The sequence below is a fragment of the Eleutherodactylus coqui genome, chromosome 13, assembly GCF_035609145.1.
Source record: "Eleutherodactylus coqui strain aEleCoq1 chromosome 13, aEleCoq1.hap1, whole genome shotgun sequence".
In the NCBI taxonomy this organism is placed as follows: domain Eukaryota; kingdom Metazoa; phylum Chordata; class Amphibia; order Anura; family Eleutherodactylidae; genus Eleutherodactylus; species Eleutherodactylus coqui.
This window is the reverse complement of record NC_089849.1, coordinates 119,136,271-119,155,261: the sequence shown is the minus strand read 5'-3', so window position 1 is coordinate 119,155,261 and position 18,991 is coordinate 119,136,271. Positions and strand designations below refer to the sequence as shown.

The window sequence follows — 18,991 nt, the reverse complement described above, 5'->3', positions numbered from 1 at the left end:
TTTTCATCTGTACGACATACTTGCAGCGCATTAGTTGGTTGGTGAAGGAGGAACCTCCCCAGTGACTTTCGGCTGCTGGTTCCATTCTCCGTAAGGAACACGATAAGGGAATTTTAGTTTTTAATGCTCACGTTGGTCTTTTGTTCCCTTTTTATCGCATTGCCTGTTCAGAAGAGGCAGCATGTAGGTATCTGAAGCTTCCTGCTCCTCATCTGCATGCTTTGAAATGTAGCATCTTGCTTAGAAATACTTCAGTAACTCTTCTCATGCTACCCGAATACTACATCAGAAAAATAAGAATCTATACCCTCCTCCAGTCCAGAATTAACCAAGGCCTGACCACTCATCCCCACCATCCCCCTTTGGTTAATTTACTAGATTCCTCATTCCTCTTACTGCATGAACATGGCAAACAGACATGAATTGGCCTCTAATCTAGATTTTTCTTTCCATGTTCTCCGTTTTTCCATCACTGACTGCTTGCGGGATCAGGGGATGTCCTATTCCAGATGGCAGAGGTCCATCGGCAGATCCAGAATCAGTTAGAAGAAATGGTAAGTGACGTGCTTATTATGCTTTTCAGATGGAGAAGTTAATCCAAATAGACATATTGGCTGATTTACCAAGTTTATGTTAATATAGAGGACATTGCTTTAGTGTGTGACAGGGGCAGTTGGCAGCCCCCCCCCCCCATCTCCCGCAGACAACGAAATGCACCATCAATAAAGGCTTGATTGGAAGTTAAATACTATCATACGCTTAAAATGTTAGTTCTAGGAGATTAGTAGGGTATCTTTTTTTTTTTTTCACCCCAGAAATCACACCTCTCTTGTCCATGTGCTCAATCTGGAATTACTGCTCAACCCCAGTCCTATAGGCACATATAACGGCATAGTAAAATCTCTTAACCCCCTACCTGCCCTGTGCTGTAGATCACTGGTGACTGGTAGTTAATGCAAAGCAATGTAAATGGGTTTATTATGACAGGTAATAACACTGCAATACAGCAGTATAGTATTGCAGTTTATTATAAAAGCGATCAGGTCACAATGTCAAGTTCATTAATAGGACCAAAAGAAATAAAAAATATACCGCCTTCAACCATTTTTTTCTATATTCAAACAGCAAAAAAGGTTTAACGTTAGTCAATTTTGCCATGCAAAAACCCCATATAGGGAGATTTAATATTTCGGATTACCACTTTTATAATGGCACATATAGTAAAGTTAAAGTTTCTTTTAATGTATACAGTAAAAAAATGAAATACTAAAAAATGTTGTGGAATTTAGTTGTTTTTTACCCCCCAATTTAATCCTCCCACCCCATCAAAGGAGAAAAAAAAGCACTTTTTTTTTCTCTATGAAAAATGTTTTTATTGTGCACTGATAAATTATTTTTTTTAAATCTATCTGGCTCTGCAGTCTGTGCAGGACAAGAACCAAGCCGTGTCACTCGCAGCCCTCTGCCAGAAAAAACAGGCAATTCAGTTGAACATTTTTGGGGGGTTTTGACAGCATTTTATCCCAAGTTATGATGTTTTACCAGTCTTTTTATTATAGTTTTTTCTTATACTGCTGAGGTAAAATGAAATCAGTGATGTGTTTGGTTGCTGTGGACAACAAGGACAGATTCTTGTTACACTCAGAGTAATGTGTGACCCGCTGAGTGCTCAGCGCTCATGCTCCAGCAACCAGATCACACATCACGTCACCAGGTAGAAGCGGATGTATTACAGTTAGTTTGAATTATTTGTCCATTAATGGCAATAAGTCGAATATTAAAGTTCACTTGCTAATATTAAATAAAATACTTTAACTTCTACACGCTTCTATCATCAAATGTACATGCCTCATCGCTCTGCGCAGGATTTCAGACAGTGAATCCAAAAGAATCCTTTTCAGTCACCAGCAGACGATGAATCGGCTGAGCTCCACCAATGATTCCACATTTGTTCCTAATCAGTGGTGTAGTTCAGTGTTCCCCAACTCCAGTCCTCAGGGACCGCCAACAGGTCAGGTTTTCAGGATTTCCTCAGTGTTGCACAGGTGATGTAATAATGGTCAGGGCTTCAGACCTTGCCACAGGTGTTCTCACCATAGGATATCCTGAAAACATCACCTGTTGGTGGTCCCTGAGGACTGGAGTTGGGGACCCCTGGTGTAGTTGATCCCAAGTGTGAAACCATTGGTGGGCGCTCCTGGCAATGATGAACAAACAGAGCATGCTTTCTGTGCTCTGAGCGTGCTCGGATTGCAATGATGAATACTGGGTTACTTTTCTGTGGGCCACCCTATACAACGAGGTTCATTTAACAAATGTCCAATATAACCTGCTAAGGTTTTTTGATAATTTCTCAATTAATACAATTAAAGCAAAATACTTACAAATGAAATAAAAACTAAAAGGCTGCTTTCACATCTGCGTCAGGGGTTCTCTTTTCCTGTTCCATTTGGGGAGCAGGTAAGGGGAATCCCCTGGCCGAATGGATCTGTATTATGACTGAAGCGAAAAGCGCTAAAACGGACCCCATTGACTATAATGGGGTCTGTTTGGTTTCCACTCAGCTGTCCAGTATTTTGTGCCGGATCTGCGACACTTCCTCCAAACTGAGGTTCCAGCATAGATGTGAAAGCTGTCTAAGGCCTCATGTCCACGGGCAAAATAAGAATTAAAATCCGCAGCGGATTTTAACTCTTCTCCTGCCCGCGGATCCGCACCCCATAGGGATGCATTGACCACCCGCGGGGTAGATAAATACCCGCGGATGGTCAATAAAAGGGATTTTAAAAAAAATGGAGCATGAAAAAATCTGGACCATGCTCCATTTTCGTGCGGGTCTCTCGCGGGGACGGCTCCCGCGGGCTTCTATTGAAGCCTATAAAAGCCGTCCGGATCCGCGGGAGACAAAATTCGGAATTTACTCACACGCTCCGTTTCTTCTCTTCGCCTCAGCGCCATCTTCTCTCCGTCGCAGCCGGATCTTTTTTCTTCGGGACAGCGCATGCGCGGGGCACGTCACCGACGTCATCATGCACATCCGCCGAGCCGAAGAAAGTAGATCCGGCCGCGACGCAGAGAAGATGACGCCGCGGCGAAGAGAAGAAACGGAGCGGATGGGAGGTGAGTTTATTCTCATTTATTCTTATTTTCAGCCCTCATGTCCGCGGGGCAGGAGGGACCCGCTGCAGATTCTACATGGAGAATCCGTAGCGGGCCTGATTTTCCCCGTGGACATGAGGCCTAAAACCTCACCGCTTTGGATAATATGCTTTGTCTAGCTAGTCTGAAAAAAGACTTAATCAACAGTCTTTGCTGGCGTAGGGATACATGCGGAGGACACAACTTTATCCTGCATAGACTGTAATGTAATCGTAAGGACCCATAGAACAAACTATAAAATGCTAATTACACAACGAACGAAAACAGTGAATGAAAGTTAATCAATGAGTTATGAGTACCTACCCAAAAAGTGTTCACTTTTAGATATAGAAGACGAAACTAACAGCATCTTCAAATGTTGATTGAGCAAACTGTGTTATAGCCTAATGGTTTTTCACGGTTTTCTGAATATTAAAAACTGTCAACAAGTGTGTAGACACACGCCTTTCACAGCTTTCATGGGCTTCTGTATTGAAAAGGCGCAAGTAGATTCTCCTACATTAGATTACAGTACTTTGTGTTAAATACAACATTTCCTAGAATGCTTTATAGCAAATGCATTACAATACAGCCTGGAACCTGGGATCAGTGTCTATAAAGTTAATGAAGGCATCCATAATATGGGCACCGTTTAGTACCTGTATTACTCTCGCAATACCCAGAACTCCAGCAGTCCTAATGCATTTTACTCTCAAAAGAACCCTGTAATGATTTGGGATTAAGCATCAATTTCGTGCTAATAGTATTGTGGAAAGAGCCCACTTGTCTGTCAGACTCCGCAGTGGATGACAGTGGGTATAACTCTTAGGGTGAATGCACACAGGTGGATTTGAATTGCATAATCCAGAGTAAATACCGCCCAAAGCATGCAATGCAAAAGTGATTCTTCATGCACACAAATGGAAACCAATTGCAGTTTCTGCTGGTGGATGAAAAATCACAGCATTCTCCATTTTCTTGCAGATTCTGCACTGACAGTTTCCATTGAAGTCAATGTAAGTCATCTGACCTGCGGCCCGTCCACAATTGACATTGCGGACGGGTTGTGAATTCCGCAGGAAAAGCAGGAGTTTGAAAAAATAAAAATCCGTACTTTGCATGTTCCATGGCGAGCCGTGTGGACCATCTGCAGTACAGAAAATAAGAAAACTCACTGATGCCGGCTGGGCACAGGGTCGGATTGCCAGGCGGGCTCCTGCATGTGGAATACGACCCGCCCATGTGCATGCGGCCTTACTCTGCTATCTATGCACCATGAGGAAAATTAGAACAGTTGTTAATGTGTACAGAATGCTGAAGAGTACCAACTAGTTTTGACTTTTTAAAGCTCTGATCTTATTGATGGCAATGGGCACGTTTTTTTTTTTTGCAGTTTAGGGCAATGGCTAAATGAGGTACCATGGTGACAACTACTTTTCTGACCCAGATATTGGCACAGAGTAATTGTCACCAACATAGGACAATAAAGAGCAAATGAGAGCTATGAAGAATGGTTGCAATTGTTCATGAAGCCCTAAGAGTTAAATATATCACCACCCTTGAAATTAATGCATTTATATATACTGCACCAGCCATTATAATGACCCCATGTTCTGTGCTACTTGCACTGCAGGGCTAGGTTGCCTACAACTAGGTGTTTGCTGGCAAAATCTTGAGTTAGATCTGTATCCAGAGCCTCTCAATTAGCCCTGTCAGTTTAGTATACTTGCTCGGATCTCTGCTCTCCCTCATTTTCCACCTGCCTATCTCTGTGCCTTCTCTCATCCGTATGTGCATCCATCTGTTCTTCACATCCATCCGTCACACTTCTGTTTTATCCTTCCGGGCAGACCTGTCACTGCATCTTATTGCTCTCTTATACTTTACTGCCAGAATCTCCTCCGGCTGAGAACCTGCATGTCACCCGTTGGCAAACTCATACACCCTTATTGCTGAAGTCCTGCAACGCTCAAGTATCTCAGATGTAATCTCAGTACATTTTGCCCAACAACCCAAAAAGTAATAGGGTGGTTATATAAGAGAGATTTTAAGGAGTTACTGAAGGACATAGAAGGCCTCGGTAACTTGCAAATGCAATTTCAATACTTTAATGGGCTTGTACAGGTTAGAAAACCCAATTTTACACACCCTATTATAAGATTCTGAGTTAATAGATCCAGATCATAATCTTTGGCCAGTGTGAGGAGCGTTTACAAAGAGTCGGCAAAAAAAATTTGCCGATTGGTAACACAGCCCAAAGTAGCGAGTCCTTAACCATTAAAAACAGAACTTCATTGATTTATAGAATAAAACACACTTAAAGGGAACCAGTCTCCAGCTATGACCACTTAATGTAAGCTATGGTGCAGGTCCTAGGGCAGGTTCCCAGGAGACCAGGGAGTTATTTTTTTATACTTGCCCACTTCCCGGTGCCCATTTTGTCAGCCCCATAAGCTGGGACATGAATTCATAAGCCTATTCTATAGTCAAATGCAGATGAGCATTTTATAAATTGGGATATTAGTATGATGGTAAAACTATTAACACCATTAGTGTAGTAGTAATACTAGGGGGTACATTAGTCTCTCAAAGTGTGTAAAGGGGATGTTGAAAAGGAAAGGAATTCTTGCTTCTGTGGAGACACAGCACGTATCCTAGGACTCGAGAGACTTGAGATGCAATGTGTCTCAGCATCAGGTGCTTTAAGACAACTCATTCTTGTATCCTCTGAACAAACCCTCATCCTTCGTTAAAAAGCATTTTCATCTAAAATCAAAAACTTCAGCCCCTGAGTTACCTCCTTGTTGTTCAGAATTGTGTTCAGCCAATACAGCTTTGGTGTGGTGGTCACTTATATTTTGCTTTTCAGAGTATAGAAAAATGACAGGTAATGGAGCAATATAGGGACAACACAAGGTGTCAATAAGACAGCCTTGAAATGTAAGTGTCCATCGCCATATAGTAGCTGCAGTGGCTTCCATTTCCTGCTATAATTTTTGGAAGTCTGTTCAATGCTGGTAGGGCCCACCTGTAACCATTATCAGTCACCAATGACAGCCACTGTTTCAGTGTCAAGGAACATGTTTTGAAGATAAATCTCCTTTCTGAACCTTCAGAAGATTTCTCTCTGAAACGCATTGGGGTATACATCCTGGTTCTTTCTATGGTGCACTTGAAGCTCTTGTATCTTCAGGAGCATTCTTCTGGGCTCTACAGCATACCCAGGACCATTGTTGTTCGTGGACTTTCAGCACAACTCGCCAACGAGATCATCCATCTGGATTTGTTGCTTGTTCACATGTCTTCAAATACTGTCCAAGAAAGTGCTAGCTTTTTTTTTTCTTTCGCTCAGATTTTGCACTTGACAATGTATATGCATATAGAAAAAGCTAAATTATCTGTTGGAAAACTGTAAGAATCAGGCAATCTGCTTTGGTCTGGTTGTTTAATGCAACCCATAAACTTTAATAGTGTCAAAATGCAAAACCTGTCAGACCAAGCAATGCTCCTCATATATTTAAGATAGCTGTTGGCCAAATGCTCCTTCTGCCTACAGCTACTCCTCCCGATGCCCCCATACTTGGCCTCAACATGAATGTTATTTCAAAGGGGAGAGAGACAATTGACTGTCTAAAGTCTTTGGCAGTGGCTTATCTCCTATGAGGACAAAGGCTTAGACCTGTTATAACTCAACATTCCTGTACCTTCTTTCCTCCTACATTTGCTGTTGCAATAGTCTGGTGACCCCACCCCATACACTTTAAATGGTTTGCAGGTTAAGATGATATTTAGGTTGGAACTATATGACTCCTCTGACTGCATGACCAAAAATCACTGTGCAGCTCTGTGACCTCACATTGTCAGTGGGGTTGCAGTGTGAGTCGCAGTTTGCCGTGATCCACAAGTCGCAGAAAATCCGAAATTCCATGACTTGCACTCTCATTGAGGCCAGTAGGGTCATGGTGTAAAGTCACAAGGCTACACAGTGATCTTTGGTTTCATGACCACTGTTGCGGCCAAAAGTTGCCATGTAGACCTAGCCTAGCTGAATGTGTATGGACCCTTTTTGGGCCTTTAGCACACCTTATAGAGGTTTGTGGTAGTGAACTACATTATATCGCCCCTATGAACTGCTTTTCTCTACTTCATATTTTCTAGCCAGAGTACTGATGTGTATATCTAAATCTTGTTCTGTTTCCAGCTGAAATCTTTTCACAATGAGTTACTCACACAACTCGAACAGAAGGTTGAATTGGATGCTCGATACCTAAATGTAAGTGTTCCAGATCTGTCATATTGTGTTTTGTTTATATGGCTGCATACAAGACTTTGTCATTAAGCTGACCTTAGACAATAAAATTATTGTTGTGGAAATCGCCATTAAGATCATGGAGAAAAAACAAACTGTCCCCAACATCTCCTAGTGGGAGAAACTGGTCAGCAGGGTGCTACTTAATAATTGTACCCAGAACAAGCTGTGCCAACAGTTCCTGGCTTCTCCATGTTATGGAGGTAGATGAGGAAGATGAATGGGGAAAGTCCATGAAATGGAGAGAATGATTCAGCCTTTGATGCACAAGTTCCAAGGCCCTACGCATTTCTGACGCACACCACTGCCTTGCTCACTGAACATCAGTAAGGACATGTTGGGGGGTGCCAAACCTTTCCCCATTGTCTTTCTGCCATACATAGTTGGAGTGTAGCCAGTGTATACAGGGACAATGAGCATAATGCTGGTGAGCTGACTTCAGTATCTGAGGATGATGGATGTTAGTGAAAGAGTAACTGTGTTCTGTCTTCTTACACGTTCACACAGTGTGCAGTCCGACATTCAGCTTAACCATTTCTGTCTTCCAAATAAACAAACTGTTCTTCTTAATCTGACAGGTTTATTGGTTAACAGATCGATGATAATGATGGTAAAACTATAAGAATACAGATAATTCACATAAGTATGAGGCATGCATAACATTACATAACAGCAACATGGAGGTACATGGCAAAATGGCTGCTACACATAGTGCTGCATGGCTAACTATACAGTTATAACTCCCTGAGTAACAATACAACTGACCACTAAACAGCTCTGCATAACATACTATCTCTGAAACAAGGGTAGTTTCCTTACCAGATATGCTTTTACAAGGATGGTGGATCTTGAAGAGGAGGGAGCAAAGGCAAGTCTGAACTCTGTCTATCTCTGGCTGGAAGTTCCTTCTTCCCACAATGCCTTGCAAATTACCCATAATACATCAGTCTTTATGGTAGAAAAACAAAGTGTCATGCATTTTTAACACAGCTAGATGGTGCTGTAACCACTAAGCCCCTAAAGATGGGCTGTTATGTAGCTTCGATTTCTGCTAAACAGAACAAACTGCATTTACCTATTTTCATTTATTTTTTTAATCTAAGGTGGTGATTTTTCTCAAGAGGGGACCTATTCCATTTGTAGCCATGTAAATGCCCCTTTGTGGCCTTAATTGGATATAGATTCTAGTTTTTCCTCTACAGTCTTGTTTATTTTCACTTGCTCTTGGACACGATGGTGACCGTTCATTTCTCACAAGTATAGATGACACATGGGCGTCCTGTGTCATTTCTGTATAATGTCATTATTAGAGCATGCTGTCTGTTCGGTCCATAGCTGGGTCTTCTAAAATCATTGACCCTTAAGATATTTTTCATCTATTAAGGCGTCCATTGAAATAAAATATTGCGAATGATCATTTGTTTAATATTGGCAAATAATTGATGATTTTTTTTTTCGTGTCCTTGTTGAGTTTAAGTTGCAATTTCAAATTGAATTTCTTAGTGTTATATTATCTGAATTACCCCTGGTACACTTTTAGGCCTTGATCAGACGACCGTTTTTTGCCGCGATTTGCAGATCGCATGACGGATGCGCATCCGCAAATCGCGTGACCAGGGCCGAAAAATCTGCAGCTAGCAGCGTTTTCGGCGAAACAGGCAGACACGAGGAATTGCAGATCGCAGATCTGCGATTCCTTGTGTTTTAATATATGCGCTCAATGGGGCCGGCGGCAGCAGCGCCGACCCCATTGAAAACATATACTACAAAGATCATTCTCCTCTGCCACAGCTGTAACAGCTGTGGCAGAGAAGAACGATGTTCGCCCATTGAATTCAATGGAGCCGGCAATACAGTCGGCTCAATTGAAAGCAATGGGCTGCCGGCGAGCGCGGGATGAATTTTCGGGGAGGGCTTAAAAATATAAGCCCTTCCCTGAAAATCATCCTAAAATGTGTAAAAAATAAAAAAATACTCACCTTGTCCCTGCAGCCGGAGTTCAGCCGCGGCCGGCCGGCAGTTCTCCTGAACTGCTCTGTGTAGTATTCAGCAGCTGGGGATTTAAAATCCCCGCCTGCTGAATGGGCTGCCTCTGATTGGTCACAGCCCTCACCAATCAGAGGCAGCTCTCACTCACCCATTCATGAATTCAGTAGGGTAGGGTAGTATATGTTCTCAATGGGGTCGGCGCTGCTGCCGCCGGCCCCATTGAGCGCATATGATAGAACACAAGGAATCGCAGATAGGCGCGATCTGCGATTTCCCCATGTCCTATAATTTATCGGACATCCGCATAAAAAGCGGCTATGTTTCCGATGCCATTGCGAAGCAATGGTTCTATTTATGCGCAGATCGCAAGCGCATGCGCAAATTGCGCGAAAAAACGCCCGTCTGACTGAGGCCTTATACCTTTTAAGGGTGGTTTCACACCTGCGCCCGGCGTGCCTCTTTCCTGCTGACCCTACTGACTATAATTGGGTCCGTTCGGTTTCTGCTCAGTTGTCCGGCTTTTAGCAGGCATAAAAAAACGCTGCACGCATCACTTTTTCTTCTGCTATTTTGAGATGGATTTGCGCCCAAACCTCCAACTGGAGGTTTCAACACAGATGAGAACTACCCTAAATTCTATTTAAAACGAGTAAATGAACAGCCCAGGGAAATGGATATACTGTGGAGGGGCTGATGGGTAGGGGCATGACACAGATTCCAAAAGTTCCAAAGAAAAGCCCCACGTCCCACTCCGCTTCCTGTTCTAGGTATTAGAGTGTATTCATTTTACTGGAGTGTTCTTTACAAATGACTCCTAGCTGTTGAATGCACCTTGAGAATACTTCAATTTACCCTGCGACCTGTTAATGATCTTAAAGTCCTCAAATCTTAGTGATCCGTGTATACTTATAGCAAAACTGTTAATAACCATGGATAAATGGTAATTTGTCAACTGTTTATACCGTTCAGGCTGCTCTGAAGAAGTACCAAGTAGAGCAAAAGAACAAAGGGGATGCCTTGGAGAAATGTCAACTGGAACTGAAGAAATTGAGAAAAAAGAGCCAGGGCAGCAAGAACCCTCAGAAATATTCAGATAAAGAAATGCAGGTGAGGTTCTGCACACTGGGGAGATTGTCAAAAGATCATATCCAATGTCTCTGAGTCGACTGGTTCTCACCCATGAATACTTAGGAAGCTTAGTTAATAATCGTCTTCGGATATATAGCACCAACATATCCACAATGCTACCAACATGACTTCCACTTACACCAGATGACTTTTGATCAACCGGCAACTATTTTTTAGGGGAGCTAAACCAAAAAGAGTAACGACTAGTGAGCTGATTATCGCTTGTCACCCTCTTGGTGGCCGTGTTTACACGGAACGACTGTTGTTTGAATTGGCTCTTTCAAGCTATTATTTGGACAACAGTTGAACTGTGTCAAAGTATCTTTAATCAGCAATTAAAATAATGGTAGTAAAGGCCCTGCTCACAAGAGCGAACAGTCAATGTGGCAGTACGTGCAGAGGTATATGATACCTGGAGAGTATCGTGCAATCTTCCTATAAGTTCTAATCGGACCCATGTACAAACCTACCATAAAAATGTCTGAGCATATTGCATTTAGAAAGGCTTGATTACAATTGGATGGCTGCTTTTTTCTTTATAATACTTGCTAAAGAGTTAACGTGTCACATAGGGATGTGTGTAGACATGTTCCCAGCACCAGGACATGAACGTTAGATGATTTGAATCACATGTCCACAATGACTAATGCCATTATTGTGCCAGCATCTGCTTACACAAGGGAAGAACACTTAGAGCACACAAGATAATACCTTATAATAGTCCTTTAAAAAAATGAGCAACATGATGAAGATGTACTGATACACACTTGTATAATTTCAATGCAAAGACGTCAGACGAACATATTGACACATCCGAGAGTTCTGTCTGATGCACAAGATTCCTTGCTCTTTCTTAAAGACATCAGTCAAGACTGTAGCCAAAGCTGCCTACTCAATGTGCCCATACATTAGATTGTTACCTCCTGTGAGCTTATGCGGGCACTGAAGTGTAGCCGCTGCATCAAAAAACACAGTAATTGGATTCAAAACTTGTTAACCCTTTCCAATCCACTGTCTGATGTCTAAAGACATTCTGATTGAAGGCTGTACAGCTCCGATGTCGGAAGACATCCGGCAGAGTATTCTTACTGTAGATTACTGGCCGCTCTGTTGTCGGGGGCCTCTCCAGCATGTCACATACTCCAGTACTGGCTCTAGCCTGCAGATGGCGCCATTGTATAATGTCAGAAAGAGAAAGCTCCCTAGGAAACCTTGAATCCAAAATTGGATTGCAAAGGGTTAAATAATGGAATATACAGAATCCCCGTGAACTGACCCTTATGCCCCTTTTAGACGAGCCGATTCTCATTTGAACAAGTGAATAACATCACCGCTTAATCATTCACACTCGTTCAGCCAGTTTAGACCGTAAGATCATCGTTGAGAATCGTTCACTGCTCGTTCAGGGCGGCTTTAAACACAATGAGAAGTGAACGAGGATTTTTAGGGCGTCTGAAGCTGAATGACTAGTGAAAAGTGCACAATTCTCGTTTGGTCGTTGGCTGGCGTTTAAACTGATCGATTATCGTTTACTTTCGCTTGTTTAAACGATTTTCTGAATGATAATTGTTACGCCTAAATGCAGCATTAGGGCTCCTTCATACAGGCGCTGCGATTTTTAGCCGCATGCATTTCGTCCGAGCGTAATATGCGACCGGGTTGCAGCTGCATCTCCCCTTTTTTCACCCATGCAGATGGCCAGGCTGCGGCGTATATTCGCCGCAGCCTGGAATACCGTCTGACTGGGAGAGAGTTTAGGTTTAGCTCTGCTAAACTCCCTCTCCGCCCTTGGCTGGCTGCTGCCAAAGGAGGCGGCAGGATGGGGTGGTGCTAGTGTATTAAACTCCCACTCCCTCTCCGCCCCTTGGCGGCTGCTAGCAAAGGGAGGGGGCGGGATGGGGCAGGACTTTGAAGCTAGTGTGCTTATCTCCCTCCCCCTCCCTATGCAAGCAGCCAGCAAGGGGCGGAGAGGGGGAGGGAGTTTAGCTAGCAGAGCCGCGATCCAAACCTATGCACCAAAAATCGCCCATCTCAACAAGTGCATTGGAATCCAATGCTTTAGATGGTCGCTATTTTCGCTCAGCGTTTTATCGTGGCAAAATAGCCGCAATACAACGCTCATGTGAATAAAGCCTTAGACGGGATAAAATTTAAGAAGATGTCCTGGGGTGGTTCACTTCCTTTTTTTTTTTTTTATTGATTTTTTTAAAGGCTTTTTTTAAAATCCAATATTTACCTATTTTATAACTAATGAAATGCAGTTGGATAGCTGTAACCCATATGGTACATTGAAATGTTCATACAGAGTGTAGAGATCAGTAGTGGACAGTTTTTTAAAATTACATTACAAAATTTCATGTTTAATCTCTTTTTTTATTAAATTTTTCAAATATTTTACAGGCATTAGGGAATAGCAATAGAAATAAAGACCGGTCTTTATTTTTCGATTTCTTTTTCTATTCACATTGTACAAAAATTAGACAAATCTTCATATTAACAACAGATAAAACAAATAGTTCGTCTACCCCAAAAGTAGACCCCTAGACCGTCTTTTTCCCCCCCAGTCATCTATTCTTTTACTGTATCCGTGCAAAACGGACTGAGAAGTAGGGGTGGGGCCCTGTATCATAATAGAATGTTACAGTTTAGGAAATAGAAATTCTTTTTGTTGGAAAAGGAAAAAGAAAGTAGAGAACAAATCTCAGAAGATTAAAGAACAAGTATGACAGGATAGCGAGGCAGGTCAACCATGACACACAAAACACACACATACAAAAACAGAAGAAAAAAAGGGGGGGGGGGTTGATGATGAAACCTAGAGCACATTCCTGTCGGTCCCTTATTCTGGCGGACCTGTGTACCCCTCAAGGGTAGGTCTATTGAAACATGCTGAAGAACTCTGTAGAGGACTCAAACATAATCCAGGGTCGCCAGGTTTCCCTTTGTTTTTCGGGTTCTGGAGAGTGTTCTGCGCATAGCTTCTCTATATGGTTGAGATGACATGTCTTGTTACTACTTCTTCATGGAGAGGACTTGTGTTATTCGCGAGCGGCGAGGGATAACTGCTCTGGCTACTACGATACAAAAACGGAGCGGATCTCCCTTTTGAGCGCTAATAGAGCCCGGTAGAATGGAGAGGAGAGCTATCTGTGGAGTATTGTTTATGGATTTTCTGCACATCGAGTTATAGGTGGCAAACACCCTGTCATTTTATAGAATACATTACACAACAATTCTGCAGTCTTCAGAGCTGAAATCTCCCAGTGCCTCTTGACTGTTTGATATTTATACCAGACCTTGTTCTGGTGTATACACCAGGGACTGTACAGTAATCCTATAATGCATGAATAGTAAGCTGTCCCCTATATTCAGATAAATTGGTTGGGATGTGTCTGACGACAGGCTTGTTGACTGTTTCCATTGGTAACCTTCAGAATTGTGATTACAGCTCTTGAGCATAATACAGTTTAACATGGGATCACTACAACTTAAAGGGGTTGTCCCGCAGCAGAAATGTAAATTTTTTCTCTTCCCAGTCCCCCTTCTAAAGCAAACATACTACACTACCCGTGGAAATCTTTTTTTAAACAGCGTTTCTACTCACCATTAGCTCGTTTCGTGAACTTATAAAAATTCTTCTTTCAAGATGGCCGCCGGTCCTTTCCCAAGGTGCACCTCGGTTTTCTTCCATGGTGCACCGCGGGTCTTCTCCCATGGTGCACCGTGGATGTTCTTCCCCCGTCTTGCGTTCCACTGCCGATTACAGCCACCTCATTGGCTGATCGGCACCACGTGATGGAGGCGGAGCTACGATGACACGGAGAAGAGGGAGGAGCCAGGACGCAGCTTGTGAGCCCGGAGAAAGACAGAAGAGGAATCCTTCAATGCGCAAGCGCGACTGTTCGTGCGACCAGAGAAGAGGCTTGATCGTCGCCACGGAGACGGGGACGCCAGCATCGGAGCAGGTAAGTGTATAACTTCTGTATGGCCAATATTTAATGCACGATGTATATTACAAAGTGCATTAATATGGCCATACAGAAGTGCTTAACCCCACTTGCTATCGCGGGACAACCCCTTTAAGTAATATACAACTGTAGCTTAGACATTGCTTTGCAATGACTCTGGCGCTATGCAAATACTGAAGCCTGAAACTGCTGCATCTGTAATTGCAAAGGGACTCTAACCATGCATATGCTAAAATGTTCAGTACAAACTTTGAACATATCCTTTAGAGCTGGGGTACTTAAAGCTGTCTTGGGCTCATTAGAGGAGGACGGCGTCTTCTATAATGGCAAGTCTGTCATTGCGAGAAAAACTACCAATGGAAAGCACAAAGTTCTGCAGCTGCACATACAACATCCTAATGCTGCGGGCATCAGGACATGTCTGCCAGCCAGGGCACTGAGGAGAAAGGAGAATGGGCGTCCCCAGAAGGGAGTACAGACTGTTAATTACTTGTAAGAAAATAGAAAAATAAACCATACTCTCTTCCTTAAATGGCCCAGGATTCGGCACAGGAGAACCAAATCCCCGCTGCACCGATCCTGGGAGAAACCGCCACATTCATTGTACATGTGACCGCTTGCCCAATCCTGTGGAATTGTCTTGACTGTGTATTCTCTGCGCTATGTGTGAGCTACTGTACATATAGTTTTTTTTCATCTATAGTTGCCCCTATGGGAAGTCATCAGCCAATGCATTGGGACAATCCAAGTTCAATTCATGGACTATAAGTAATGATGATTGCCATCTATTATTTGCCACTATTATCTGCTTAGACCCCATGTACGGTGACACAGATTCAGTTGGATTCCTGATGATCCCTTTCAAATAGGAGAGTAAACGTGCAGGTGTTGGATTTTTGATGTGGCTATTGTTATACAGTGTCATTGACTCTTGGATAATTGGCGCAGTTATTGTTTTTTAAGGAGTATGGATTCTGTCATGTAATGTCACTTAATGATGCTTACTGATTAATATTGACATCTATTGAATAGTCTTTTGGCCTACTTCATTTGACGTTTGGGTTGATGGTTCCTTTTTGATTGCACTATTCCTTACCCTTTCCCTCTTTTCCATATATTTATAGGGTTACCAAGGCTTCGGTTCCTGGCTGAGCCGTCCTTTTCAGGGTAGTTTGAGACTGGCGAGAAAATCGCAGCAAAAACACATCTTTTCCTGCGATCTTTGATGTCACCACTGCTTTTTCTCGCAAAAACATTGCTGCCGCTTTCAATTTTCTCTTTTTCTTCCGTAGTGTGAAGGTCAATAGGACTTTCTAATGTTAAAAACTCATTGCACAAAAATGACAAGTTTATGCTTTGTGATGCGATAAAAAGGAGGCTCCATAGGGAAACATGGGCTAGAAGAAAGAAATCGCAAAACGCAGAAAGATAGGACATGCTGGGATTTTGTTTTCACAACAGTGTATGAGTGAAAACATGGCAAATGTGAAGGAAACCATTGAAAATCATTGATTTCCTAATTCTGCGGTTTTACTCTCTCTCGCATCATCAACATCGGGATAGTTTATAGGACACAATAGGGTATAATAGGTCTTCCTTTATTTCAATGAGTGAAATCAGTTCTGTTTTACATAAGACAGCGCACATTATTTTCTTTTGTTTTTCTTCTTGGAGGAATATGTTAAAGAAAGATAAGCCATGCTCTCTGCCAGGGTGTAAACCATATACATTTGGTATTGCCATAATCGTACTGACTCGCAGAATACAGTTATTGCCATTTTGCAATCTATGTAGACGGTAAAAAATGAACCAACCAAAAAATGGTACAATTGCATTTTCTGGAGTCTAAAAGAATTTTGGAGGGTCTCTTTTAATTTAGGGGTCTGTTCTGGCTTTCCCACTAGCAGATAAAAAATCTACTTGTCTTGTTAATGTCTTGCAAACTTCGTATAACTATTTACAACCTCTTTCCCGGCTTGGAAGTACATAGCTGGCTTTGCTCAACCCATTCATTTCAATGGAGCTGAGCTGCAATAGCAGACACTACCCATGGACTGGGTTTTTTTTAATCCTGGACAATCTCTTTAGTTGACTGTTGATGGGCGCCTGGAGGACTGCTAGCAATGTATTTCAGGTAACTATCTGTCAGTTTTCAGAGACAAACGTTGTTTGCCATTACCCTATATTACCTTTTCTTAAAAGTAGTTCTTCTGGTGTTTTAGCCTTTTTTTTTCTAGGTCTTCTCTATTCTTTCATATTGCATACTATAAATTATCCATTCTGTCTTGACAAAGCTTCTTACCAGTGTGCCAAGCGAAACAGCCTAGTTACTAGAGATGAGCGAGCATACTCGTCCGAGCTTGATGCTCGTTCGAGTATTTGGGTGCTCGAGATGCTCGTTACTCGAGACGAGTACCACGCGGTACTCGTCTCGATTAAACGAGCACTGACCATTGAATTCAATACAGCTGGCTCCATTGAAAGCAATGGCCTGCCGGCAAGCGCGGGATGAATTGTCGGGAAGGGGTTAAATATATAAGCCCTTCCCTGCAATTCATCCAGAAATGTGTAAAAAAAAATAAATAAATAAAAATATATATATACACAGTATATATATATATATATATATATATACTCACCTGGTCCCGGCAGACGGAGTTCAGCGCGGCCAGCGGCAGTCCTCCTGAACTGCTCTGAACAGCTGTGAGTAGTATTCAGCAGCCGGGGATTTAAAATGAGCTGCCTCTAATTGGTCACAGCCTTAAATGCCCTTCTTGCTACTTACTGGTGCTGACTAGTATTACCGTGTAGTAGACCACCTCAAACCCTGTATTCCTATGCTGTGCCTCACTTCACAAGTCCCATGACGTGTTTGTGAATAATGTATAACTGGCATCCAGGGACATAATAAGCAGGTGATTATCTCACTGGTTTAACCTCTATATTTAGGCAGTGTAACACCCTAATTAATACCTTTTATTAGGGAATGTGTCATTAGAAAATGACATTGTATAAATGAAGTTTTCATATTAAATGTTAAATGCTAACAATAGAATGTTAGAATAGACTGGTAGAGTTGGAGGGAATTCCAGGGTCATCGGGTCCAACCCCCTGCTCAGTGCAGGATTCACTAAATCATCCCAGACAGATATTTGTCCAGCCTTTGTTTGAACACTTCCACTGAAGGAGAACTCACCACCTCCCGTGGTAACCTGTTCCACTCATTTATCACCCTCTGGGTGCGTTCACACAAACGTATATCTGCTCGGTTTTCACGCCGAACCGATATACTTTGTCTTCGTGTGCAGGGGAGGGAGGATGGAAGAGCCAGGAGCAGGAACTGAGCTCCCGCCCCCCTCTCTGCCTCCTCTCCGCCCCTCTGCACTATTCGCAATGGGGAGAGGTGGGGCGGGGGCGGGGCTAAGTGCCGCGAATTAGCCCCGCCTCTCCCCATTGGGGTTTGTTCAGATTCCACTCACACACCCATTCATGAATTTATGAATGGGTGTGTGACTGCTGCCTCTGATTGGCTCAGCGGGACCAATCCGATGAGAGGCAGCAGTCACTCACCCATTCATAAATTCATAAATGGGTGTGTGAGTGGAATCTGCCTCTGATTGGTCAGGCTGTGACCAATTAGAGGCAGCTCATTCAGCAGGCGGGGATTTTAAATCCCCGGCTGCTGAATACTACTCACAGCTGTTCAGAGCAGTTCAGGAGGACTGCTGCTGGCCGCGCTGAACTCCGTCTGCCGGGACCAGGTGAGTATATATGTATTTTTTATTTTTACACATTTCTGGATGAATTGCAGGAAAGGGCTTATATATTTAACCCCTTCCCGACAATTCATCCCGCGATCGCCGGCAGCCCATTGCTTTCAATGGAGCCAGCTGTATTGCCGGCTTCATTGAATTCAATGGGCTAACATCGTTCTTCTCTGCCACAGCTGTAACAGCTGTGGCAGAGGAGAACGATCTTTATGCTGACAGTGGGGGGGGGGCTCACTCTTGCCACTATTGTGGCTTAATAGTGGGACCTGGGAACTTGAGATGCAGCCCAACATGTAGCCCCTCGCCTGCCCTATCCGTTTCTGTATCGTTTCCATCACTTTCTTGAATTTCCCAGGTTTTCACAAATGAAAACCTTAGCGAGCATCGGCGATATACAAAAATGCTCGGGTCGCCCATTGACTTCAATGGGGTTCGTTACTCGAAACGAACTCTCGAGCATCACTGAAAGTTCGACTCGAGTAACGAGCACCCGAGCATTTTGGTGCTTGCTCATCTCTACTAGTTACTTAATCTTAAATGCCCTTCTTGCTACTTACTGGTGCTGACTAGTATTACCGTGTAGTAGACCACCTCAAACCCTGTATTCCTATGCTGTGCCTCACTTCACAAGTCCCATGACGTGTTTGTGAATAATGTATAACTGGCATCCAGGGACATAATAAGCAGGT

At 43.0% G+C, this 18,991-nt stretch overlaps 1 protein-coding gene across 2 annotated transcripts in view; it reads left to right on the top strand.

Moving 5' to 3' along the window:
- The first annotated feature begins 445 nt into the window (after positions 1-445).
- Positions 446-18,991, top strand: part of BAIAP2 (BAR/IMD domain containing adaptor protein 2) — a 78,956-nt gene continuing 60,410 nt past the window's right edge. For both annotated transcript variants that reach the window (XM_066588212.1, XM_066588213.1), the window contains exons 1-3: positions 446-554; positions 7,340-7,411; positions 10,406-10,543. In XM_066588212.1, coding sequence (XP_066444309.1) covers positions 510-554; positions 7,340-7,411; positions 10,406-10,543 — 255 coding nt within the window. In that variant the 5' untranslated portion in view covers positions 446-509. The remainder of the gene's footprint in view (positions 555-7,339; positions 7,412-10,405; positions 10,544-18,991) is intronic.